Source organism: Lepidochelys kempii, chromosome 1, assembly GCF_965140265.1.
Source record: "Lepidochelys kempii isolate rLepKem1 chromosome 1, rLepKem1.hap2, whole genome shotgun sequence".
In the NCBI taxonomy this organism is placed as follows: domain Eukaryota; kingdom Metazoa; phylum Chordata; order Testudines; family Cheloniidae; genus Lepidochelys; species Lepidochelys kempii.
In genome coordinates, this window is record NC_133256.1 from 161,099,140 (window position 1) to 161,125,556 (window position 26,417).

Sequence of the window (26,417 nt, forward strand, 5' to 3'; positions counted from 1 at the left end):
CATTGGGCTAAAATAAAAGACATCGGTGTCTGCTATTGAAGGCCAGAGTAGTAAATCAGAGAGAGGATTCCTCCTTTTATCTACTATAGTAGAATTAGGTTTAAAAAAACAAACAAACTGGTTGAGGGGCGTCATTAAAGACCTGGCCAAAATGTGCTGTTCAGGCTTTATCATTAATATGGGTTCCTCAAACAATCTCTAAGACAAATGCCTACCCACTGCAAGACCACACACAACTGAGGGAAGGGTGGAGTAGAGCTTTGTCTTCAAATCGGGGCCATCCTGCTATTCTCAAAAAAGTGGGAGAGAGGACTCCTTCCTCACTCCATCTCATCTGCCACTAAGCGATCACTGCTGTGATATTGCAGCTGTCTACAAAGGGGAGAGGGTGAGCTCCTCTCCAAATCCATCAGTGCCAACCACTCTCAACTTCAAAGTTCTGTTTAAACTTCATGAACTCCCACTAGGAAAGAGAGACTCCATACCAATCACACCTCACTCCAACATAGATGATATTACTACCTGCAGAGCTCCCAGGGAGGGAGACTCCTCCCTAAAACTCTTTTCTCCACAGTCTTCACCTCCTCCAGTAAATTCAAACTCCAAGGTTCACTACTTTTGCCATTCCAACTCTCCAGACTCTCCAAGGTTACAGAGCATTATTACTGCATTAAGGAAGCTTCTGCTTATTCACTCAGAGCAGCACAGATTCCCAGAAGCTTCTCCACTACTTCCTGCCTGTGTGGTCTGGGCCCCTCAGATGCTGCTCTCAGTTTACCCCTATGGGCAGCTCCTCCTTCCTGGCGGTGAGCTCATCAGTAATGAGTGGGTTCACTTCACTTCCCATCCTCCTAACTAGTGGCTTCTGATCCTCAATCAACCCCAGGGTCTGGTGCACACCTTCCCTTACTTGGTAGTTTAAGGCAGGCTACCACACACCAGGGCTCCTGTCTCCAGTCAGGCTTCTGCCCTAATGCCCTTTGTAAGATAGATGAGTAAAGTATTGAAGCTAAATTTGTAATGTTTATAAAGTGCTTTGAGGTCCTCCAGGGATAAAAGACACTAAAATATAAAGTAGAAGTATTAGAAATGTGACCGGGACAATATCCTGTGATAAAGACAAACCTTATGGAATTAAGATAAACTTTATTGAATTAGGTTAAATATCTTTGGGGTCCATTGTGTTAAAAATGCAGTTGTGTATGTGTTATTTTAGAGTTTTATGTAACTCTTTTAGGGGGAGGGGAATGCTAATATAATTCCGCTGGTTATCAGCCCTTTGAAGCCAAACCCTGGGGAGATTTGCATATACTAGATCAAACTGGATTCTACAGGGACCAACAGACAAAAGCCAGATTTTTGGATAAATAGCCTGGTTTTATACAAGTTCAGGACCTTCTTCCTGATCCAGCAAACAGACAGGACCCCTGGTTTGTGGAGGGCCTCCCTCTTTAGGGAAGGGTTTGGAAAGAATGGACCTACTGAGGCCCCCTAAGACTCTGTGCTAGTGTTGAGCTTAAGCTGTGATGAACTTGAAAACACAAGGAAACCCCTTGGGTAGGGGTCTGAAGGACTGCTCCTGCCAGAGCCCATGTTAGGGTTGGAGTGAACTCTGGTAAACTTATTAACATGTATGTAGGGTCTCTTTCTGCCTTGAATATGTTTTCTCTGTAGTGCTTTTATCTTAAGAATAAAAGAGGCTTGAAACTGTGGGTTTTCTGTGTGTTAGAATTTTTCTCCCTTTGATAGGAGATTTTTCAAAAGTTTATAAAATGACTTGCTGACTAATTTAATCCACGTGGCTTACTTTTTGCTGCTTGCCCCTGAATCCGTTATGTAATTTTTGTATTTGAAAGTCCATGTCAGTGGTGTATTTAAGTGTTGGAGCAAGTGAAGAGCTTCAGCTGTAGAATACAGTGCTTTCCATGCTGCTTACTCTAGGAAGTCCTTTTGTGTGTGCTACCCAGGATTTCCGAAGCTTTGATCTCTGGGAAAGAAGTATTTGTTCCACTCTTCTTTCTTCTCAGAACTGTTTAGAAGTGCTCTTGTTTATCTTTGTCAAGACTGAATGGAAGTTAGGTAACACCTGATACTTCGTACAAGACGTGACCCTTCTTTGATAAGGTTGTTTTGGATGTACTTTTGAGCTTATGTACTGACATTCTTAGCCACAGAGGATGCACTATGTGCAGAAATGTCAGTTGGAATTGGGAACTCTATCTGTGTTTATTCCAGGGTAAAATTAATTGCAGTGGTTACTTTTTTTTTTTTTTTTTTATTTAGAGACAACATGGTTTTAAGGAAACTGGTTTTGAAAATGATATATTCAGTGATCTCCCTTGGGATACAGAATTTTTTTTTAAAGATCAGTCCTTTTTGAACTGATGTTTGTCACAGAGTGTTTGAATTGTGCTAACTTTATTATTTATGTTTAAGTTAATATTCTCTGTTTCTGCAACAGAGAATATTTTAGACTATCTCTTTTTAGACTATAAACTCTTCAGGGTAGAAATATCACCTTTGTTTAGTAATGCATGTTCATGGAATTGTATTTTTTTAATTGACCTCTCTTTAGAATGGGAAAATGTTTTTTATCTTCTTAGGTTATAAAGTGGTCAGACTGTTGTTCACCTTTGGCCTATAAACCCGGAGAACCTTATAAATTAATTGCTGAAGCAAGTGTGGATAACTTCAGTAACCTTGGAATAGCATTCATGGAAGACAGACTTCAAATGGATAATGGAATGGTGCCACGGAAGATTGTTTGTAAGTATCTTCACAGAACACTTCAGTTTTAGTGAAGTATCTTATTGTTTCACTTATTCTAAGTCTCCTAATGAGTTCAGTGCATCTAAACACAAAAATATATGCTTTTACTTCGGCATAGGAATAATTGTTACACTGTCATCAGAGGCAGTCTCATTTTAAGGGGCAGCTGTATTTTAAATTTAATGCCAAATATAAAGAATGTTTAAAAATGTATTTAGACTGCTGTTTCTGAGGTTTTTTTTATTTTGCATTTGTAATATGCGATGTCAGAATGACAGTTGAAAAAGTAATTGAATATCTTTGAAACTGTATGTAAATGTTTTTCTTATTCTAGTTATTACTGCTTCATAAACAAACCAATAGTTAATGCCACCATTGACTGCAAAAATTTAAGCTTATTAAGTAAAGTCCTTTTCGTAAAGTCCCAGAGTATCCCAGGTATTACTATATAACTCTCTAGAAAGGTTAGTATAAACATCACAAAGAACAGGAGTACTTGTGGCACCTTAGAGACTAACAAATTTATTTGAGCATAAGCTTCCGTGAAACCTATCACAAAGATAGTAACTTTTCTTCCTCTTTTTCCCTTGTTCTTCTCATTTCGTCTGCTCAGAAATACATTTACTTTCTTTGCACTTCCACTTTTTTTTTTTTTTAATTTAAACCAACTTCTGTTGCCTTTTTTATTCCTGCTTTCTGGGTCCTGACCTCTCTTCCAGCCCAAGACATTTGGGCTGTGCTGCTCCTCCTGCAGACCAGTGGCAGTTCAGATTTTTCTATCCCCTTTTTCCCTTGTCAGTTTTTTTTTTTTTTTTTTCCCTCCATCGGCATAAAGAAAGGTGTGGTTCAGTGCTTCCATCTTATCCAATATAATCCTAGGTTTTGTCGGTCAGTTTTGAACAGCAGTGAGCAATGTCTCTGTCCCTTTTCTCCCTCAGGGGACTGATATTTTTCTAGTGGTACTTTTCTCATTTTTCACCTTCCCCAATCATGGTGTAACAGCTGAAAAGATTATGCATCTGGGAGGAGACTCACTCAGGAGTAGCAGAAGAGATACCATGCTAGAGCTGCTCTCAACATGTTTTGTCAGGAAGCCTTGTTTTCTCAGGAAAAGGGGTCCAAAGCCTGGATGGCTTGCTGAAACCTTCACATTACCCTCATATGGAATTGAAATCCTGAGTACCCACAGTTAACGCTGACTTTTGTGGAAGTTATGGTGGTTTGTTCTCTCTGAAAACCGCATCTTAAGTGTTTCAAGTTAGGCACCAAAAATCTAAGGTTTTTGAAACTAGCATACGCTTGTGAAAATTTGTCCTGTATGAATTATCAAAAGTTACAATAAACCACTGACAGAGCTGGGAACAGAATATTTGACTCCTGATTGTGGTAAGAACTTAAGAATGGCCTTACTGAGTCAGACCAGTGGTCCATTTAGCTCAATATCCTGTCTTCCAACAATGGCCAGATACATCAGAAGGAATAAACAGAACAGGGCAATTTATCAAGTGATCTATCCTCTGTTGTCCAGTCCTAGCTTCTGTCAGTTGGAGGTTTAGGGACACTCAAAGTATGCGGTTATGTTCCTGACTGTCTTGGCTAATAGCCATTGGTGGACCTATCTTCCATGAACTTACCTAATTCTTTTTTAAACTCATTTATACTTTTGGCCTTCACAACATCCCCTGGCAATGAGTTCCCCAGGTTGACTGTATGTTGTTTCAAGAAATAGTCCCTGATGTTTGTTTTAAACCTCTGCCTATTAACTATTTCAGGTTCTCGTGTTATGTGAACATGTGAATAACAGTTCCCTATTCACTTTCTCCACACCATTCATGATTTTATAGACCTCTATCATATCCCCCCTTAGTTGTCTCTCTTCTAAACTGAACAGTTCCAGTTTTTTAAATCTCTCCTCATATGAAACCTGTTTCATATGCCTAATCATTTTAGTTGCCCTTCTCTGCACCTTTTCCAGTTCTAATATATCTTTTTTGAGATGGTGTGACCAGAACTGCACACAGTAATCAAGGTGTGGGGATACCAAGGACTTTTATAGAGGCATTATGATATTTTCTGTCTGTTTATATATCACTTTCCTAATGGTTCCTAACCATTAGTCTTTTTTGGCTGCCACCTGCACATTGAGCAGATGTAGATAGTTCTCTGAAAACTATAATTCCAAGACCTTTTTTGAGTGGTAAAAGCTAATATAGACTCCATTTTGTATGCATAGTTGGCATTGTGTTTTCCAGCATGCATTACTTTGTATTTATCAACATTGAATTTCATCTGTCATCTTTTTGCAGTCATCTAGTTTTGTGAGATCCTGTGACAAAATACACTCTGCTGTAATTACCTTAACAAGGCATACTTCATACGAAGAGATCATTTGAAAACTCATCATTTTCTGGTCATTATTGTCCTGGTAAAATGTGTGGCAACATTGTATGTGAACTTATAAGATTTCCCTATATGGTGGTGGTAATACATGTTCCAAACCCCAGTGCCCTCCCCGAACAGAATTTGGCAAACGTGTCTTTCCTAAACATAGGAATATGTGCTCTTCTTAATTTTGCATTTAGAAGTAAACCGTGTTATCAGGCAGGAAAGCAAAATAAAGGAAGTTCAAACAGGTGAAAAAGCAGCAGGGAATATCCTTCCACACAGACTCTTTGGCTCCAGGTTCTTAGCTGGAATTGTTTTTCAAGTGAGGGACTGAAATTATAAAAGGAAGGTACAAACATCCCAAGGTACCCCCCCCCCCCGCCATTGCATTTGCTGTACCTGAAGAGACAAAGGAACAGCGGTTGGACTCTGAGGAAGAGGTCCTCACCTGAGAGTTTGGTCAGTAATCTGCTGGAGCATGTGGTGAAAAAAATTTTGTTTTGGAAGTAAGAGAGTTTCTTAAGTAGATACCAGTAAGCATTTTATCTTTATTTTTTCTTGTAATCATTTCTGACTTTTACGCCTCATTACTTGTTGTTAATAAACTGGTTTTATTGCTTTATCTAATCCAGTTTGTTCAGATTAAAGTATCTGGGTAACTCCATGTGAGGTAACAAGTTGTGTGTATGTTAGTCCCTTAAGGGAATAATGGACTCAATACATTTGCCCTGTTCAGGAGGGGGCTGGTCGGCACAAGTCATACATTTCTGCGGGAAAATCTGAGGCTGGGAGTGCGTGGTGGTCACCTGTTGGTAAACTTTAAGGCTGGTAAGAGCCAAGATCTGGCTGGCTGCAGCACCCCCTGACCTAGCTGGGAGTGCCTACATGCTGAAGGCTGTTTGTGAGCAGCAAACCATAATAAAGGGCACCACAGGTTACAGGGCAGGGGTGACACAGCTACTCATTAGTCTGGATTGTACCATGGTGTGTCACAGATCCCTGTGTACCTCTTTGCTTTCAGCTTAACAATTTTGAGTAATTTTGTATTGTCTGCAAACTGTCACCTTATTTTTTTACTCCCTTTTCCAGATCATTTATGAATATGTTGAACAGTTCAGTTCCCAGTACAGATCCTCAGGCACCCTGCTGTTTACGTGTCTCCACTGCAAAAACTGACTGTTTGTTCCTATCTTTTTTGTTTTCTATCCTTTAACCAGTTAGGGGTCCATGAGAGGATCTTTCCTCTCCTCCCATGACTGCCTATTTTGCTTAAGAGCCTTAAGTGGTCTCTAACTGCCAGATACGTTCTCCTAGGGATTTACAAAATAGACTTACTCTTTATGTTTCAGGAGAAGTAGGGCCTTAGTGTCTAAAAGGAGGCAACTTTTTAGGAGTGTAAGTCTGTGTTTCTCAACCTCTTCAGACCACTGTGCCCCTTTCAGGAGGCTGATTTGTCTTGTGTCCCCCCACATTTCACCTCACTTAAAAACTTTGCATAGAGAATCAGACATCAAAATACAAAAGTGTCACAGCAAACTGTTACTGAAAAATTGCTTACTTTCTCATTTTTACCATACAGTTATAAAATACATCAACTGGAATATAAATATTGTATTTACATTTCAGTGTCTAATATATAGAGCAGTATAAACACATCATTGTCTGTATGAAATTTTAGCTTGTACTGAGTTTTAGTGCTTTTTATGTAGCCTATTGTAAAACCAGTCAAATATCTGGATGAGTTGATGTACCCCAGAGGTATGCATACCCCTGGTTGAGAACGACTAGTGTAAGTGATTTATCAGGAAACTAAATCTAACGCCAAATTGCATACTAGGGGTAGTGACATTCAACATTGCTATTTTTGTACAGCTTTTAACTTTTTTTCTTTTGAAATCTCTCAGCTATCCATTTACAGGATTCTGCTCTAAAGGAGCTCAAGCGGATGGCTGCACCTACAGAAGAGAAGAATAGCACTAATAGCATACACATGGATGAAATGACCCCTGCTCCTCCAGTTGCAGCTGCAACTAAACAAGGATCAACGTCAACTGATTCTACAGGAGGTGGTGACCAGGAGGCGCGAGAAGAGAAATCCAGGCTGGAGAAAAGAAGTGAGTCTTATGATGAGCCTAATAACCTATGTGAAAGGGAGACAAGTACTGGTAAACATCACCACCTGCACCTTTCCAGCTGCCATGAATGCTTTGAACTTGAAAACAGCACCATTGAGTCAGTCAGATATGCTTCATCAGAAAACATTCCAGAACTTCCTGATGATTGCAGTGCTAGCGTGGAAGAAGTTACTGATGGCTGTCTGGCAAGAGAACTAAGAAGGATAAACCTCACTGGGAAGACTCCCAATGTTTTAATTTATGTGGGCTCTGACCCTATGAAAATCAAATTTGAGAAGATAAAATCAGTGCTCAAGGAGTGCATTCATACAGACAGCTACACCATCTACCAGCTGGTAGAGGAACAAGTTCTGAAAGCTCCCTGGCTTGATAACTCGTTGTTGTTGGTTATTGCCACAGAGGAACCCATTTCTAAGGACAATCACAAACAGTTCCTGACCTACTTGTCAAGAGGTGGGAAGATTTTAGGACTTTCTGCCTCTTTTACATTTGGCAGTATACAGATAAGGAGCAAAAGCGAACTGAAGAAGACCATCCAAGAATTAGTGTTCTATAAAGCAGATAACAGTGAAGTTAAATTAAACCTTCTGACCAGTGGCAGTGTTTTTGAGCAAGAGGCTAAAGAAAAGCACAGCCAAGTGAAGTCGTTGAGTCACTTAAGTAATACAGATAAAGATATGATCATTGTTCACCTGCCATATGGAGATTGTGGAGGAGAAGCCATTCTGTGTCAGGTACTGTGTGTAAGAAGACTTAAGTTGTTTATTGCATTGTATAACATGCTTATTATGGTGTGCTCCTAGATTTCAACTGACCTCCATTATAAGTTCATTTTTGATGCCTCTCTGAAGTCCACAGACAGGAATACCTGCCTCAAATTTGGTAGGCTAGGCAAAGGACTGAGGCAGAGTTTTTTACCTAGTTTGAAGTTATTTGTACACAGGATTCCTGAATTATGGGACTCAGGTCATTAGAGTAGGAAAATAACCTTTTGTCCATTTGTAGCAAAATAGAAGGAGGGAAATAAAAAATGTAGTTTATTGGGCTTATCTTGTTGAGTTCTGGTGCAGAGAACCAAATGAAACAGAAATACAAGAATATAAACTTTAGAAATGGGCAACCTTTACCCTTATTTTAATTATAGGACAGATGTTTTTTTGGGACTCAAGACTTAACGTGTAGATGTTTATTCTTCTGGTAATATGAGTAATCTTGCAATTACTCCAGAAAACTTCATCAGGGCTTCTCCAAGGTGCTTTCCCCTCACCAGGGCTCTACAGGATGAAGAGATGACAAATTTCTTTTGAACTCACTGAGCCAAAGGCAAATCCCAACATTCCTTGTTTACAGTAGCTGTCAGATTCGCCCTTAGCAGTTTTTAATCAGTCACCTTCCCATATGTCTTTTGTCATAACTTTCCCACCTAAATGTATGGAAAAGGGCATTTTGGGACATTTCTGTTGTCTTAGGTATGCAATGATCAGCTTTACTGCATGTCTCCCAGTATTAAAATATCCTTTTTAAAGCTGTACACGTTTGCCAGTATTACTCCTGAGTGTCACTGCCAAAAGACTATGGCATCTTGGGAAAACCAGGTTATGTAGATCAAATGTTACAGTTTTGTATAACAATTTCTGTCACCCATGTGTTGGGTACTTGAAGTAGAAAATTGATTAGGTACTGTTACTATCCATTTCTTTAAGTTGCATGGTAAAACCTGTTTTGCTGTAGCATTTAAATGACCCCTCTCCTCTAATAAAATTTAATACTGCAGTGAGTTTTCTGAGGAAAAAGGGCAATGTGGGGTAGCTTCGGAAATCAGATTAAAAGGATTAGAATATCATTTATGATTTTTACTTGAGTTCCAGTCTGCATCTGAAAAGGCGTGTTGTTGTTCTCTTCATGGCTATATTGATAAGAGTATTGACAGTGACATCAACCAGTAAATATTCAGAGTCACAGGGTAGTTATTTCCCTCTTCTGCACTGGTCTAGTTTCATAACATTACCTCTTTAATTCAATAAATTTATTTGGCTGAATGATAGAAAAGTGGATAATGCATACTATAGATAGAGAAAATAAAAAGTGCAAAAATGTATGCAAGCACAGTATAAGTAATTTTTATGCCACTTTCATTTAAATGTATTTGCATATAGTAGAATAAAGCAGATGTACATTTTGTATTCTACTAAATGTATTAAACATCTTGGAACTTCTGTGAGATACAATATATAATTTTAGGAGGGCTAGGCTGGACTCTGCATTTCAGCTCTGCTTCTTAAGGCTTGTACACATGGAGAGTTAGTGTGCAGGAAGGTAGGATATGAATTTACAACACTCTAGTTTGCCACGTACTAAATCTCTGTGGATCCTGCTACCGTGCACTAAAAGTTTTGTGATTAGCTTTCATTTATTGGTCTTTGAAGTACTGCTAAATAGTATTTCCAAAGTGCACAATAGAACTTTTACCGTGTGGTAGCAGGGTCCACATGGCCAATTAGTGAGCAGCACGCTGGAGTGCTGTATATTTGCAGCTTGGCTTGCCGATTTGTGTAGAGAAGCCCCCAAAGTTCACCTCTAGTTTGAAAAGTGATTCTGTATAAAATGGCATTGTAGGTTTCTGAGTCAGTGTTCCAGATATAATCAGTGCAGTTCAAAAATAAAAAGATGTTTTTCTAATTTCAATCCTGTGATTCAACTTGGAATTAGTCAGGCTGGGTTCTTTCTACCTTGTTAATCTCTACCAACAAAAATTCTGCAATCAGAACTGAATTCTACTGGCTCATGAGCCAGAGTGGAATCCAGAGCAGCTTCATTTATATAGTGCTAATAGAAGAAAAAAGTAGCAAAAACTTCTTAGTCAGTAAGTAGATATGGACTCCAAATACATGCGGGAGACAGACCAACTGATTAAGAAGGGGCATTTTTACACACTTTTAAGAGAAGAACTGTAGTTCACCAATAGCTCTAGTCTCCTCCTTGGAAGTTAAGGATTCATTGGTCTCTACTAGTATTTGCTACACCTTGGATATATATCTGTTTGACAGGCTTTTAAGATGTCAAAGCCCTATTCATTAATATGTCTTGTTTCTTCATCGTATAAAATATAACCTTATTTCTAACACACAAGTCACACTGAATTTTACATGGCTCTTGTACTAAATTCAGCTAGTAGTAAGTGAATAGATACCACACCATTTTTAGGTCTGCTTTGCTTTTCTCTACCTCAGCTGCTGTCTTTCGTGTTAGTCACTTCTTTCTTTTTCTTTTCCCATCTCCCCAGATATACTTGGAAATGGATATTGCCTCTCTGACTACCCAAACCCAAGAAGATTTTAATTTACTCAAAATGAGCAATGCCAAGAGATATGAAGTTCTTAAGGAGATCCTGACCTTACTTGGCCTGAGTTGTGAATTAAGCGAAGTTCCTTCACTAACTCCTATTTATTTGCTTTCTTCTGATGAGGTGAGCATTCTACTTCAATTGCAGACATAAGAGATTTAAACTAAGTAGCTTGATGCATGATTTAAAAAAACAAAATAATGTTTTTATAGTTCTGGGGTAGAAAGGTCTGCCAAGTTGTTAGGGCCAAGTAATTTTAATATGTACCAAAAATTACTAAAAAAGAAAAGGAGTACTTGTGGCACCTTAGAGACTAACCAATTTATTTGAGCATGAGCTTTCGTGAGCTACAGCTCACTTCATCAGATGTAAACATCTGATGAAGTGAGCTGTAGCTCACGAAAGCTCATGCTCAAATAAATTGGTTAGTCTCTAAGGTGCCACAAGTACTCCTTTTCTTTTTGCGAATACAGACTAACACGGCTGTTCCTCTGAAACCAAAAATTACTAAAAGTTTGTCTAGAGAGAGAGTCTCTCAGTGCCAATTTAGGGATGTGACTTCCACTGTTCGTCACATGGGGTTCCTCACCATGTCTTATGAGACATCATGATTAAAAACAAAACCATCAAATTACTAACTTTGTGGGGTTTTTTTACAAAACATTGAAAACACAAATAATAAACCATTGTGACTTCAGTTACAGTCTCTTTTATCTGTCTCTCCATGAAGAGTTTTTAACAGAGATTATGCCGTAGAGGGTGGGCCAGTTTTTGGTGGGGGCATTCTTCTCTGGATAGGTCAATACTGAAGAGATATTTTCAAAACTAGTATACGAGTCCTGTTTTAGAGTATCATACATAACTAAAACAGTGTATATATGGCAAGGGAATTTCATTTAAGGGTAGGTGAGTCCTGTGTGGTTTATCATGGATAACCTAAACTGTTCAAAAATAGGCAAAGGTGAGTGATCTTAATTAAGTCTTACAAAACTTAAATATTTACATTCAGTTACTTTAGAGGCCATTCTAGCAGCTGTCTTGAGTCAGACAAATTAATGTATATTAAGTATCTTAATATTTGGGGGTTGGACTAGATGACCTTCTGGGGTCCCTTCCAACCCTGATATTCTATGATTCAAATTAAATCTGTTTCTCTTTTTACTAAGATTAGTTTGTTTCCTCTCCAAGAATAATAGCGTAAACCACTTTGGTGCTTAATGGGAGAAGCTGTTACTGTCTTAAATTACAAATAGCATTTCCATATCTCATTAAAATCATTAGAAGAAAAAAATAAATCTGATTCCTTGGCAATGCTTTGGTAAACTTTCTCTCATTCTTCGTGATATCATTACGTTGCAGAAGCACTGTTGTGTTGGAAGGTGATTGCTTCTTGATGCTGTATGGTTACTGCTTCTTTGTCCCACTGCTGACGTTTGCTTGCTTGAAAGAGATGGCATGACTAAGACCGGAGTGACATTGAGGTTAAGAAACAGAAGCAGGGTGTGCTGCTTGCTTAATTCAGAGAGATGTATAGTCTTCACATTTCACAGTTTCACTGGAGGTGCAAGGCATACCCCTTTTAGGGCTCATCTGGATTTAAATATTGGCTGCTGTCACCTTTTCATTGGTTTAAGACCCTCATGGGACAGTTCAGATAGTATCTTCAGCTCATGAATATGAAATTTGTTTGCTATGGAACAGGGTAGTAACTGTATATTGTTCTTGTGGAGGGAACTCAAATATCCTTTGTTTTAACTCTTTCTTGTGTTTTTAGTCCTTTAGTTTTATTAGGGTTTAATAGGAGTTTAAATTCTGTTTTAAATAAATCAAACTTCCTTACTTACATATCTTTTAGCTTTAAAATAGCCTTTCTAAGCTTAGATTAACTTAAAAAGAGTCTTCAATTTAAATCAGGGGTCGGCAGCCTTTCAGAAGTGGTGTGCCGAGTCTTCGTTTATTCACTCTAATGTAAGGTTTTGCGTGCCAGTGATACATTTTAATCATTTTAGAAGGTCTCTTTCTATAAGTCTTTAATATATATCTAAACTATTGTTGTATGTAAAGTAAATAAGGTTTTTAAAATGTTTAAGAAGCTTAATTTAAAATTAAATTAAAATGCAGAGCCCCCTGGACCGGTGGCCAGGACCCGGGCAGTGTGAGTGCCACTGAAAATCAGCTTGTGCACTGGTTGCCTTCCCCTGATTTAAATAGTCCTCAAAGAATGCATTGGCTCTTCTTGTAAATTCTTGGAGTAGTGGTTTTTGTGTGTGTTTGAATTTAACTAGAAAGTTGCTTGAACACTGTCAGATCACTAATTCCCCAGTTAGCATAAACATTCTGTACTTAAATGACTTTTTATCGTATTAACCAGTGATGATGATAAATGACCATGTTATATTTATGAAAATATAACAAATATTTTACTAGTTATATGGCAGTTGCATCAGGCTTACTTTTAAATACAAGTCATTTGCAAACAGACATCTCAAAGATACTTGTACATTTCTGAGCATTTAAGGAATAAACAAAGGACTGCTACAAAACATTTCCCAACTTTATATATTTTCCTTAAACCACATGAAGGCCTTAGAGTGTTTATAAAATTTTTAATAAAACTATTCCTCGTCTATTTTGTTAGAATTTAAAAATGAAATTTTTCTTTATGAAGAGAGAGAAGGGTGAGAAGGGGGTGAGGCAGAGTCGAGTCTCCTGAATCAGCTTTTTATGGCCTTGGCAAACCAGGTGCTATATATTGCTTACCTTGAGATCCTAGAAAAAATATCTTCACGCTCATTAACAAGGGAGAGACTCTTTGAGCAGACACTCCTGTTGGGTGTTTTGCCTTTTAATCACAGTTACCAAGATTTCAGTCAACAGTCGTTTTACCTGTAGTTCACAATTAAAAACTCTTACCAAACATTCTGTACAAATTAAAAAAAAAATCACGACTAACACTTCAATGTTTTTCTAACCTTATATAAAATAAAGTGTATAGAATATTACAACCAAATAAACTTTAAAAACTGCTTTCCAGAGTCTGCGATTAGACCTGGTGGTGATAACATATGTATGGGCCAGGAGGAGGTATTCACTTTGAAGTATTTCATGTTTGTCATTTATTAGGAAAGCAGAAATTTCCTAATACTTTTCTTTAATTACCCTGAATACTTAATTGAATAAAACAAATAATTACAAACCAATATGTAAGCTGCTATTGTCCAAAAGCCATGTATACAAAAGTACTTAGAAATATTTTTTCAAATTTAATAAAAGTCCAGGTAAATGTATAACAATGTAACATAATAAATTAAAATAGTTGTATTCACTGTAGTCAATATTGAGGTTTAGCCCTTATATAGCAAGTAGTAAAAATGTCTAAACGACTACTGCTCTTTTATGGTTCTTTAGCTGCTAAACACACTTTTGAGATTTACATTGGGGAAACTGTGGGACTTGAACCTTTTAAGAATTTGGCTTATTGCTGATGGAACATTTTAGCCCTTCGTTAATAAGACATGCATTGTACTTCACTTGTGTCCTTGCACAGTATCAAAATGCTCTACAGAGCAAAACTGTGCTAATCTATAGTAAGAAAAGGTTTTTAAGAGATTAAAAGGCGTAATTAACTTTATTTCTACTCGAGATAGAGAATTCTGCATAAACAGGGCAACACAAATGAAAGAGCAACCCCAAATTATGGAGATCTGATTGGGAAGTGAGGAGGTCAATACTGAAGGACCATAATGTATGGGAAAGGCAATATGAGGAGTATGTAGTCAGAAAAGTGAGAAGGAGATCTTTAATAATCCTGAAGGCATTTTTAATATTTGTGTGAATATTAAATTAATAATCACTAGGAAACCAGTGAAGGTGCTGCAGGTTGATATTATTCTCTCACTGCACAAAATATCTGCCTATTACCCATGCCCCCTAAAATTTTAGAGAATTGTTATGTATAGGCCTGATTATTACTTGATACATTCTTCACAATTTCATTGTAGACAGCTTTACAAAAACATTGAAATGTGACACCACAAGATCAAATGGCTTAAAGTAAAATGAACAAAGTTTAAACTAGTAAGAGTCCCTGGTTCACAAGCAAACAAACTATAACTTACATTCTGTTCATTTGCCCAATATTAATTGTAATTTAACATCTAAAATCTCTCAAGAGGAGAACTGTATGGAGAGGATCAAGTTGATAGAATTTTCTCTAATATTGTTGCCCCAATCTCTATATCTTTCTCCCTTCACACCCAGCTTTCAAATTGTACCATGTAAGAATCCAACAGTGATGCTAATTAATTTTTGCCAATGCTTGCCATCTAGTGGCATATTTTACATTTGCAGTTTCGTTCAGTATGTTTCACAAGAATCTATTTGACAGTTACATGGTTTAAATAAAGTTTACAAAAAGCAAGTGGGAAATGAAGGGTCATTTGAGGGTTATTGGTTTTGCTGTGATGTTAGGTTTCAAAATGCTATAATCTTTGTATGTGCAACATCATTCTTAATGTTTTTAATATACATTTTCAAGCTGATAATTTAGCACATTTCCAGAATAGTATCTGAAAGGAATTTGCAAGTATTTAAGAAGCAATTAAACATCTAAGTATTAGAATAAATTAAGAATACATAATCACTTAGAGCTTTCTGACAGGTTATTCATTTCTCTAGATGTATTGTGGCTTTCACTTACATAGAACTTTTCATTTGAGGTATTCAAATCCTTTAAAATAATTTCTGATTAAGATTCAGCACTTTGGAGTACATATGTGTAATCTGAAGAATAGTTAAGTGACTAGTTTAAAGTCACACAGAGAGTCAATGGAATGAGAAACGTAGGAGTCCTGACTCCCAGGCATTTGCAGCATTACCAACCTCAACCATTTAAGTCATGAGTCAGGCCCCAAAATAATCATGAGCTGTTGTTCATCGTAGATATTTAAAATCTGTGGCTACTCTTGGTTTTCTTTCTGCTGTTTTGAGGTTTTAGGGTTTACGATTTCAAACTTTATTCTGTACCCATGAGGATGAAAAACTTTTATGTTCTTTTAAAGTAAGCTGCGATTCTTCTTTGGGAAATGTCACTCTGGGTGCTCCATTTCAGGTGCATGTGCGCCACCTGCGCCTTTGGGGATTTTTGGTAGCAGTGCCTGTTCGGCCTGTGCATGTGCTCTACACATACTCGTGGCGTGTAACGAAAATTACTCCCCAGGGTATTCTATGCCCCCCCCCCCCAAAAAAAAATATTCCGAACACAATATTTTAAAAATTCTGCAAATTTTATTTGTCAAATAATGGTGGAGGCACCAGCCTGGCATTGGGGAGCAGAGGCCACTGGCTGCACAGAGGCGGGAGATCACTGTGCAGCTCCCCCCTGGGACACGGGCTCAGTGGTGAGGCTGCACTCAACCCCGACACAATGCAAGGACCAGGCCTGCCCCAGAAACACCCCAGGACCCTGTCCCTCTGTGCCAGATGCACCAGGTGTGCATAGGCAGGCTTAGCAAGGCAGGATCCAAGTGTGAAGGGGCTTAGTGTGAGGGGATCCACATGTGGGTTGAGAGGGTTTTGTGGGGGGCAGTCTGGGTTTGGGTGGCTCAGTGTGGGATCCAAGGGCTTGTTGGGGAGTTCTGGGTGCAGCGGTAATGGGACTCTGCAAGGGAGTCCAGGTGCAGCTGGTTGGGGCTCAGTAAGATGGAGATCCAGGTGCAGGTGGCTCATCGGGGTGGTCCAGGTTCAGGGGGAGTGGGGCTTGTCAGCGGGGTTCTGCATGTGAGGGGTGTGTGTGTGTGAGGTTTGTGGGGGGGGTCTTGATATGAGGGGGTCTGGATGCACAGGTGTTGGGTGGATGGGGGAGCAGCTTCCTGTACAGAGACCCCCCCCGCAGCTGAGGAGCAATGGGTGCAGGAAGTACTGAAGTTTTCAGGGCTTCCTACTGCCAGGGGAGAAATCTGGGGGTGGGTCTGACATGGCCTTGGATGTCGTGCAGGGGAAGAGGAAGTCACAGTCTCCCCAACCCAGCCAGGACTAACAGCTGAGCCTGGTGCAGGGTAGGAGCCACCAGCCGGGTCTTCCTGAGTCCCGCTCACTGTTAGGTGGTAGGTAGGTTGTTTGTTTGTTTGTTTTTGTTCTTTCCCTGTTTTTTATTCCCCCCTTGCCCCCCCCATTTCAGGGTTATGTTCGGACTCTTATTACTGGGGTTTCCTGGGCAGTGGCAGAGCCAGGTGGAGTAAACAGAGGGGGAGCGGAGATAAAAAAGGCACCACCTGCTTGTACTCACGTGGTGGCACTCCAGGTCTTCAGCGGCACTTCAGAGTCAGGTCCTTCACTCACTCCGGTCTTTGAAGGCACCGAAGGACCCCACCGCTGAAGTGCCGCCGAAGACTGGTGTGGGAGTGAAGGACCTGACGCTGAAGAGCCGCTGAAGACCAGAGTGCCGCCGGGTGAGTAAAAAATAAAAAGGTGCCAATCCATTAAAAAGACTCCACTTGTGCTCGGTGGGGGAGCGGCTGCTGCCCCGCTTCCCCCCGCCCAGCTACGCTACCGATCCGGGGACTCCCAGGCTTTAAATATTGCTCTTCCTTCCAGGAATCCTTCCTGGGTAGGGATGGACACTCTGGAAGTGCTTTGGGGATATCTATATACCTTCAAAGTGTAAAATCTGGTCTTCATTTAAAAGCACATTCTGTAAGAACCGAGAGATAAAATTCAAGCTCCTCATGATGAAGCTAGCCCTGAAACCAGCTTCTGATCAGAGCTCCAAGAATCCCCCTCTACATAGTGTCCCGTCCACCTCTGGACCCTGGTCATTAAGAGCTTCAATGGGTAGAACTGTTGCTACCCCATTAGCTGCCAGGTCCTTGTCGCTGAAGGCTACCAGGGATAAGACGGTCACTATCATGTCCACCTTGTGGTCTGGTTGTGACGTTACCCTCTGGTGTTATCTGGACTGGTGATCTGCTAGGTCCCTCCAGTCCTTGACTCTGGGAGCCAGCCTTACCCTGCTCTGCTGTGAGAACCCCCACTCCTGGGCTGTTCAAGCTCAGCCTCTGGCATATTAGCTGCTGCTTGGGCTGTGCAATCAAATGACACTAGCCAATATCTCTGGTCCCAGACGACCCTAGGAATCTCCATCTTGCAGTGTCCACTTATGCCCATTGGACGCTACAAATTTATGTAAGTTTGTCAATTTAACTAAGAAATTGATATGTACCAGGCTTGTTATGCCATGGGGAGTTTCTGACACGTTTCAAATCAAATGCACTGCTTCAGGGAGAATAAACAGATTTATTAACTACAAAGATAAATTTTAAGTGATTATAAGTCAAAGCATAGCAAGTCAGACTTGGTGAAATGAAATAAAAACAAAACGCATTCTAAACTGATCTTAGCACTTACAAACTTAGATGCTTCTCACCCCAGGCTGGCTGGTTGCTCTTTAGCCAGGCTGTCTCCCCTTTGATCAGCGGTTCAGTTGCTTGGTGTGGTGTCTGTAGGTGTAGGTGGAAGAGAGAGGAAGAGCATGGCAAACATCTCTTCCTTTTATCATGTCCTTTCCTCCCTCTTGTCTTTGCCCCCTCCCCTTCAGAGTCAGGTGATCATTACTGAGGGCTTGTCTACACCACGCAGCTTTTAGCAACAAGACTGTCAACACAGCCTTGTCACTAAAAGTCAGCGTGTGTGAAAGCTCTTTGCTGGTGCTGAAAGACAAAAGTTCTGTCAGCAACTTTGCAGTGTAGACATACCGTGAGTCTCTCCAAGCAAGGTTGAGCAATTCCCCTGGTGTGGCCTCATGCAGGTGTGTCATTGCATTGTAGCTCCCTTGCTGGACAATGACTGTTGATGGGTTGTATGACACCCCGCTCGGGCGTTGGTTATTTTCCTTGCTGTTGCCTCTGGGGAGCGAATATCTGGCTGATTCCCCCAATTTACAGCATGTTTTAGTGACAACCATACTACACAATTCTCATAACTTCATATGCATTAATGGTACGCATATATGGATAGAGAAATGACTTTCAGCAGATCATAACCTTTTCCCTGATACCTTACAAGGCATGCTTTATGTGTAAGATCACGATTATATGAAAATGAGGCATATGGGGGTTACAGGATGCTCCCCCAAGGTACAGAATGTCACACTGGGTCACCGAAAGCCTTGGGGGGATGAGGGATCGACAACTCTGCCTGCAGTGCCGACAGCTGGTAAGTACTGTTAATGGGAGCATGACTTGCATCCCCTTTACAAGAGGTCTCTGTCACTGGAGACCTCTGACCCCAAGAGGAGTGTTACTGAGGCTGCAAGTGCGTCTGGTACCGCAAAGGTGTATAAGGCTGTTTCTAAGAGCCATGCCTCTTCTGTACCAGATCGATTTTTTTTTTTTTTTTTTTTGGAGGACCACCTCTGCTAGCTACTGTATGACGAAGAGGTCAGCACGGTCTGTTTCCTCACTACCCTTGGTACCTACTTCAGCACCCTGGACTGCTCCATCTGAGTCTGTACCTGCGCCAGCACTTTTCTTCTGGTACCGCAGGAGTTCCAGGACTTGACAACTGTTTGTACCCAGTGAACCGGAGTCTCCTCTACTGTCCGCGTCTGCACATCTTTTGGTACCGAGATCCTCTGGCTCACCGATGGTACTTTTCTTGTTGACACACACCCCCTCCTGTGATTCCCTAATTTCTGTCATCCAGGGAGAGCACTTATCATTCCCATGGAATATATTGAAGGAGATTCTGACTCTCGACTCTGGGGATCACCTATTTATTCAGTGGGATGTTACTTCTCTCCACTTGTGGAGGAGTGGTGACCTCGACCTCTGACCACTTGGAGTGACCAGTGGTGACTGCCTCCTCTTATGCCTTATGGCCTTGTTGGGATCCATGGGTCCTGTACCTCCAACAGTTTGAGGGCCTTAAATTCCTCCTACAGGGAGCATACACATTCTTGATCTCCCATACTTTCACTCCCTCGTCGTTTTGGCCCGAGGGCCACATCTGGGTGGGGAAATTGTATGTAGGGCCATGAATGTAGGGCTGGGGTAGGGGGTTGAAGTGTGGGAGGGGGTGCAGTGTGCAGGAAGGAGCTCAAGGCAAGGGGTTGGTGTGCAGGAGTGATGTGGCAGGGGGCTCAAGGCGGGGCTGACAATCCTGTGGGCCAGATAGAAAGCCCTGGCGGGCCAGATCTGGCCCGCGGGCCGTAGTTTGCCCTCCCTTGATGTAAACTCTGATAAATTTAACACCTTTATTGACTATTTCCAAAGGAACATCAGAAACAATTTAAGGCCATCATAAATGAAGGTCAGCTCTTGGCCACAGAGGCAGTTCCACTTCAGCACAGTGGAAAGGGTTCTATTCCAGGTACTTTCTGGTCCCCCGTAGAGCGAGGGATAGAGGCCAATGTTAGATCTCAGTAGAGCGAGGGATAGAGGCCAATGTTAGATCTCAGGTATCGTAACAACTATGTGAGATTCAGAATAGTGACTCTTGCACTATTGACTATAATTTCTTCTCTAGATTCTGGAGATTTGGTTTTTGTGACTCTTGATCTTCAGGACTTGTATTTCTGTGATATGATGCAGCTCTCTCACAAGAGGTTTCTTCAATTCACAGTTAACCACAACCACTTCCAATACCAAGTGCTCTCTTTTGTCCTCTCCTCTGCCTCAATGGTGTTCTCAAAGGTTGTGGCAGTCATAGTCTCTCATATACATCATCTAGGCATAATTGTCTTCCCTTATCTCGATGATTAGCTACTTGGGTCAATTATGTCAGGATGTCGTAGCAACAGTATCTAAAAACATAAAAATGGCCATACTGGGTCAGACCAATCGTCTCTCTAGCCCAGCATTCTGTCTTCTGACAGTGGCCATTGCCAGATGCTTCAGAGGGAATAAATAGAACAGGCCAGTTAGAGTGACGGTCGTACAGTCCCAGCTTCTGGCATTTGGAGATTTAAGGATACCCAGAGCATGGGGTTTTGTCCTTGACCATCTTGGCTAATGCCATTGATGGATCTGTCCTCCATGAACTTATCTAATTCATTTTTGAATCCAATTATACTTTTGGCCTCCACAGCATCCCCTGGCAAAAAGTTCCAATAGTTGACTGTGGGTTGTGTGAAGAAGTACTTCCTTTTTGTTTGTTTTAAATCTGCTGACCTGTTTCATCAGGTAATCCCTGTTTTTTGTATTGTGTGAAGGGGTGAATAATACTTTCTTGTTCACTTTCTCCACACCATTCATGATTTTATAGACCTCTATCATATCACCCCTTAGTCATCTCTTTTCTAAGATAAATAGTTTATTAACCTCTCTTCATATGGAAGCTGTTCCATAACATTAATTATTTTGTTTCCCTTCTCTGTACTTTTTCTAATTTTAATCTTTTTTACTGAGTTGGGACAACCAGAGCTGCATGCAGGACTCAAGGTGAGGGTGTATCCTGGATTTATATAGAGCCATTGATATTTTCTGGCTTATTATCTATCCCTTGCCTTATGGTTCCTAACATTTTGTTAGCTTTTTTGACTTCTGCTGCACATTGAGCAGATGTGGATAGTTCTCTGAAAATGATAATACCTTTCTTGAGTGATAACAGCTAATATAGAGCTCATCATTTTGCATGTATAGTTGGGATTATGTTTTCCAGTGTGCATTTGTCAGCATTGAATTTCATCTGCTATTTTGTTGCCCAGTCACCCAGTTTCTGTGAGATCCCCTTGTAACTCTTTGCAGTCTGCTTTGGACATGACTATCTTGAGTAATTTTGTATTGTCTGCAAACTTTGCCAAGTCATTGTTTATTCCTTTTTCCAGATAATTTGTGAATATGTTGAACAGCACTGGTTCCAGTAAAGATTCTTGGGGGACCCCACTATTTACCTCTCTCCGTTGTGAAATGTGACCATTTATTTCTACCCTTTGATTCTTATCTTTTAATGAGTTATTGATCCCTGAGTACAACAACAAGGTCTTTGTTTCACACTTTAGGCCTCCAGATCAATCTCACAAAGTCTGTCTTGATCCTGGTTTGATGGCTAGCTTTTATAGGAGCCTCTCTAGATGCTGTGACAGCCAGGGTTTACCTACCTGTGGACAGGTTTATGAATCTACAGAATCTTATTGCAAAGATTCAGTTAAGCCCTCAGATTTCAGCAAGGAATTGACTTCAGCTGTTGCGTCATATGGTGGCATGCATCTTCTGACCCTGTATGGCAGATTACATATCCAGTGTTTCTAGGGATAGCTCAGGGCAATGTGCATACCAAACACAGTGTCAACAAACAGGTCTCTCTTCCCTATGAGGTTCTGGACTTGCTCACTTGGTGGCAGAACCCCTCCAAACTCTGTGCGAGAGTTCCCTTCTTTCAAGCTCCTCCGGCCATTATCACTTAAGACACATCCGTCTTGATATAGGGCATGCATCTCTGTGCTCACGCCATCTAGAGCAAATGGTCTTCCCATTTGCTCTCTGGCATAGAGACTTCTTGCTCAACAGAAGTGCAACAGATGGTGATAAATAGTAGAAAGGAGTCTACACATCACACTTACCTACAGAAACAGCAGAGATATCACTTCTGGCATACCCATCGAGAAGTTTCTTTTGCCTGATCTTCTCTTTCTGCTGTCACAGACTACCTGCTGGAATTAAAGACCTGGTCTTTGGTCAGTGTTCACTTGACAGCTATAACAACCTTTCATTTACTGATAAAAAAGGTTTTTCGATTTTTGCTCACTCCACTACGTTGAGATTTCTGAGCCATCTGATTTAACCTTTTTCTACAAATTATAGAACCCGCTTCAATGTGGGATTTGAATCTTGTCCTTAATTACCCTATAAAACACACTTTTGATCTACTAATCACATGTTCATTGGTTCACCTATTGATGAAAACAACTTTCTTGGCAGCCATCTCTTCTGCCTGAAGGGTTGGAGAACTGGGGGTTTTAATGCTGGACCTCCTATTTACAGTGTTCTTCTGGGAAACGGCCTTCTTCTGACCAAATATTAAACGTTTACCTTAAGTGCAGTCTGAGTTTCATGTTAACTAGACCATTCATCTCTGTTTTTTTTCCCTAAACCACGTCACACTCTTCAGGAAGCTGTCTTCTGTATCCTGGATGTTATAAGGGTATTAGCCTTCTATTTGGATGGAACCAAACCATTCAGAAAGTCACCAAGGCTATTTGTTTCAATTGCAGACAGATCCACAATTTCCACTCAATGGCTTAAGATGGATCTCTGGTTGTATCATTTCATACTATGACTTTGCCACCATTCAACCCCCTTGTAGAGTGTTATCCCATTCTACAAGGTAGCAGTCTACTTCTGTGGCATTACTTAAGAATGTTCTAATAGTTGAAATTTGCAAAGTGACAACCTGGACTTCAGTACATACTTTTTCCAAGCACTATGCCTTTGTGCATGCCCCTAGATCAGACTGCAGTGGGCAATGCAGTTCTGTCTTCAGTATTAGATCCTGTTCCAATTTCCCTTCTCCTTGTGGGGTTACTGGTTGGGAGTTACTGAAGTGGAGCACCTATAGGGACACTACATGAAGGTAGATAGGTTATCCTATGGGAGTTCCACTATCTTGCTTTCTGTTTTAGAGTTTCGTCTGTGGGATTTTGCAGTAGAGAAGGAACTGAGGTCTATTTGCCTTCGCAGACATATATATCTTTGCTCCGGGGCACGCGGATGTGTGGAGCACATGGGGGCTGAACAGACTTTGCTACCAAAAATCTCTGATCAAAGGTGTAAGGGACGTACGCGCACCTGAAGTGGAGCATCCTTAGGGGGACATGTTTTGAAGAACTCCAGTTACCGCACAAAGCGAGTAACCTATCTTTCTCACATAAATGCATCACTGGGGCTTCAGGAAAAACACCAAATACCTCAAGTGTTGGGACTTTCCTTCTGAAAATCAGGACACATTAAAAGAGCCCAAGTTGGGCACACAGAATTGCTAGTCATTTCAGCAAACCTTGGCATGTGCCGTAGTTGAGTCTTGCTAACAGAGGGCCTGTTGGTTTTTATACAAATCACTAGACTTAAATTTGGAGTTCGGTTAGATGTTCAGGCTTCCATAGCTGTAATCAGATTGGCGGGATTAGCTTTAAATGTGTTATGCACAGTGGAAACAAAACAGCGAAGTTTTTTTGAATGGATGAGGAAACCAATGAGATGTACACTTGTACACAATTCAAGTAAGCTACATAGTTTGAATGGAGCACCCTTCCTCTGAACTGAGACTTGGAAAGACAGTACCTGCATTTCCTGCCTTTTGCATATGCAAAAACTGAATTGATCCAGCATCTGAGGGAAATTATATTAGGAGTAATCCGTGTATACCTATGAAGTTGAAAGCACTGCATGTAGAAGAGCAGTGTGGAAAATGGAAAGATTTGGGGAAGAAATATCTAAATATTAAAAGTGGCGACATTGAAACTTGCACAATTTAAATATCATCACTCCAAGAAAATACACTAGGCCTGTGATGACCAAGTTTAAGAAACAATGTTAAGTGATGGGGTCAGTATATTACAACGTGGAATTGTTCATTGGTTCAGACACTCTAGATTTATGCACTGATATTCTTCCAAAACAAAGCCCAAGGATTCAGCTGTCCCATATCCAAGTTGGAGATCAGATGAATTGGAGGCTCTCCTAAATAAACAATAAATTTTATATTGTACTGTATTGTTAAGTAATAATTTTACATTCTGAAAATTAGATCAAATTATTCACAAGACTGTAGGCAGTGTTCTTTGGTCATTTGTCCGTGGGCAGCTAAGATTCAGAGTTAGGTGTCTGACAAGAAAAAATGGTGATTGTATTTTTCATGTTGTCTTGTTTTGTTAGGTAAAGGAAAATGAGCTACTCTTGCTGCTGTGATTGTCTAGAAGCATTTGTTTATTCTGCCTCTGTTTTAGACTAGTGAAACTAGCAATTGCTGGGACACACTCTTGTTCTTAGTCTGTGTGTGTGTGTTGCTTTTGGCCTTAGGTTTTAGCATTGTCCTTGTTTTAATACAAATTAAAATGCTACTGCCACTACTAGTCTAAGACTGCGAGATTGAAATAACTTTTAGAAGGGAGACAAATTTACATAAGTTCTAATACCTAAATATTATGGATAATGTCAATCTGATCATATGGACTAGAGCTACCATAATCCTCCACTAGTGCTGCTTGCTGTTGAGTGATCGCTCTGCGTCCACAAATACGTTTTATCCCTTCTCTCTCTTTTTCTCAGTAAAGAATAAGGTAATGGGGACTACTGGAGAATATCAGCACTAGGACCACTTGCGCCTCACAAATCAGACTCCTTATTAAGTTGTGAAGTGTGCTTTGCTTCATACACATAAATGCATAGGCTGTTTTTAATTAAGTTCATTTTGGACAACCCATATTCTGCCATTGCCTTGCTGTAGGACAGTGAAAGCAATATTTGCAGCAAGAACAATATATTATGAAAGGCAGGTTACTTGATAGCTAAAAGTGAAATATGTGTGTGCGCACTGTTTGTTAGTGACTTGGTGGTTTTAAATGTCATTTTAGAGACGGCCATTAAAACCTTTTCCTTCAAAAATGTATAAAATAAAATGGCAAATTGTCAGTTTTAATATTGCTACAATGAGCAAATTCTTTGTCACTAGGCAGCTGTGTGGGATCAAAGCACTGAAATAATGTGAATGGTGGTTGCTATAGCCTGTTGAATCTGGCACCCACATGTTCAGTTTCAGCTTCATGTATGTAGATTTGTGTGGGTTTTTTTTGTTTTTGTTTTTGCAGCTTTGCCTCTAAAGACTCAGAAATGGTTAAAAGATATTTCAGCTGTAAAGACCAGGATTGTCTTTCATTGCTGTGGGTTCCAGTATAGCATTTTCTGGCTTTTGCAAAGCCTTACAGCAAGAATATTCTCCTTGAAAAGATTAGAGAGACTTCAGTCACAATGGTGATTTAAGTCCATCTTGAAATACAATTGTCCACAACTAAACTTCTTAAAAATGCTCCCTAATTCAGGCTCCCTCAGCCTGACTCAGGTTTGCAATATGTTCCAAATGGGTGATAGCCAAATGACAATAATTAGTCATAGCCTACATTAACCCAAAATACATGATGGATTCTCCCATTCTCTGTAGTACAATCTAAATTCAGGACAACCCGTTTTGACTTGAGTTTTTCTGCCTTGAGCCTCAATTCTAAATATTTTTGTTCTTGTGATGCTATTGGCTGTCTCTGATTTTAAGTCTTTTTTTTGTCAGTGAAAGGAATGTGAGGCTTCCCATCCTGAGAAAATCTAAATTTGTAGGATGGAAACATATATGCTTAGCAGGCATTGTAATAAACCTAGCTTTCTGTATACATTTTTGAGACAATAGCCTCTATAAAGTCTTTTCACCTCATAGATATTAATATAGATTATAGAACATGAGATTAAGACTTCTTCTGATCTGCAAGTTGTGAAGTATTTAAAAAAAATCTCTAAAACTAAAATATTTAGTGAGTACTAGCTGTGCTAAAGAAGGTTGCAATTTTTTTATCTCCTCATATTTTATTTTACAAAACAGTCCGGTAATAGTAGAGACAAGAAAATAAGAATGGCCAGGCTGGGTCAGACCAATGGTCCATCTTGCTCAGTATCCTGTCTTCTGGCACTGGCCAATGCCAGATGCTTCAAAAAGGAATGAACAGAATAGGCCAGTCATCAAAAATGGGTTTACTCTGGATTTATACAGAGGCATTTTGATATTTTCTGGCTTATTATCTATCACTT

The 26,417-nt window shown here is 40.2% G+C and overlaps 1 protein-coding gene across 1 annotated transcript in view; it reads left to right on the forward strand.

Moving 5' to 3' along the window:
• The window catches only part of HLCS (holocarboxylase synthetase), a 212,657-nt gene that overhangs the window by 16,587 nt on the left and 169,653 nt on the right, over positions 1–26,417 (forward strand). The window contains exons 3-5 of the mRNA XM_073361038.1: positions 2,604–2,766; positions 7,059–8,023; positions 10,573–10,755. Coding sequence (XP_073217139.1) covers positions 2,604–2,766; positions 7,059–8,023; positions 10,573–10,755 — 1,311 coding nt within the window. The remainder of the gene's footprint in view (positions 1–2,603; positions 2,767–7,058; positions 8,024–10,572; positions 10,756–26,417) is intronic.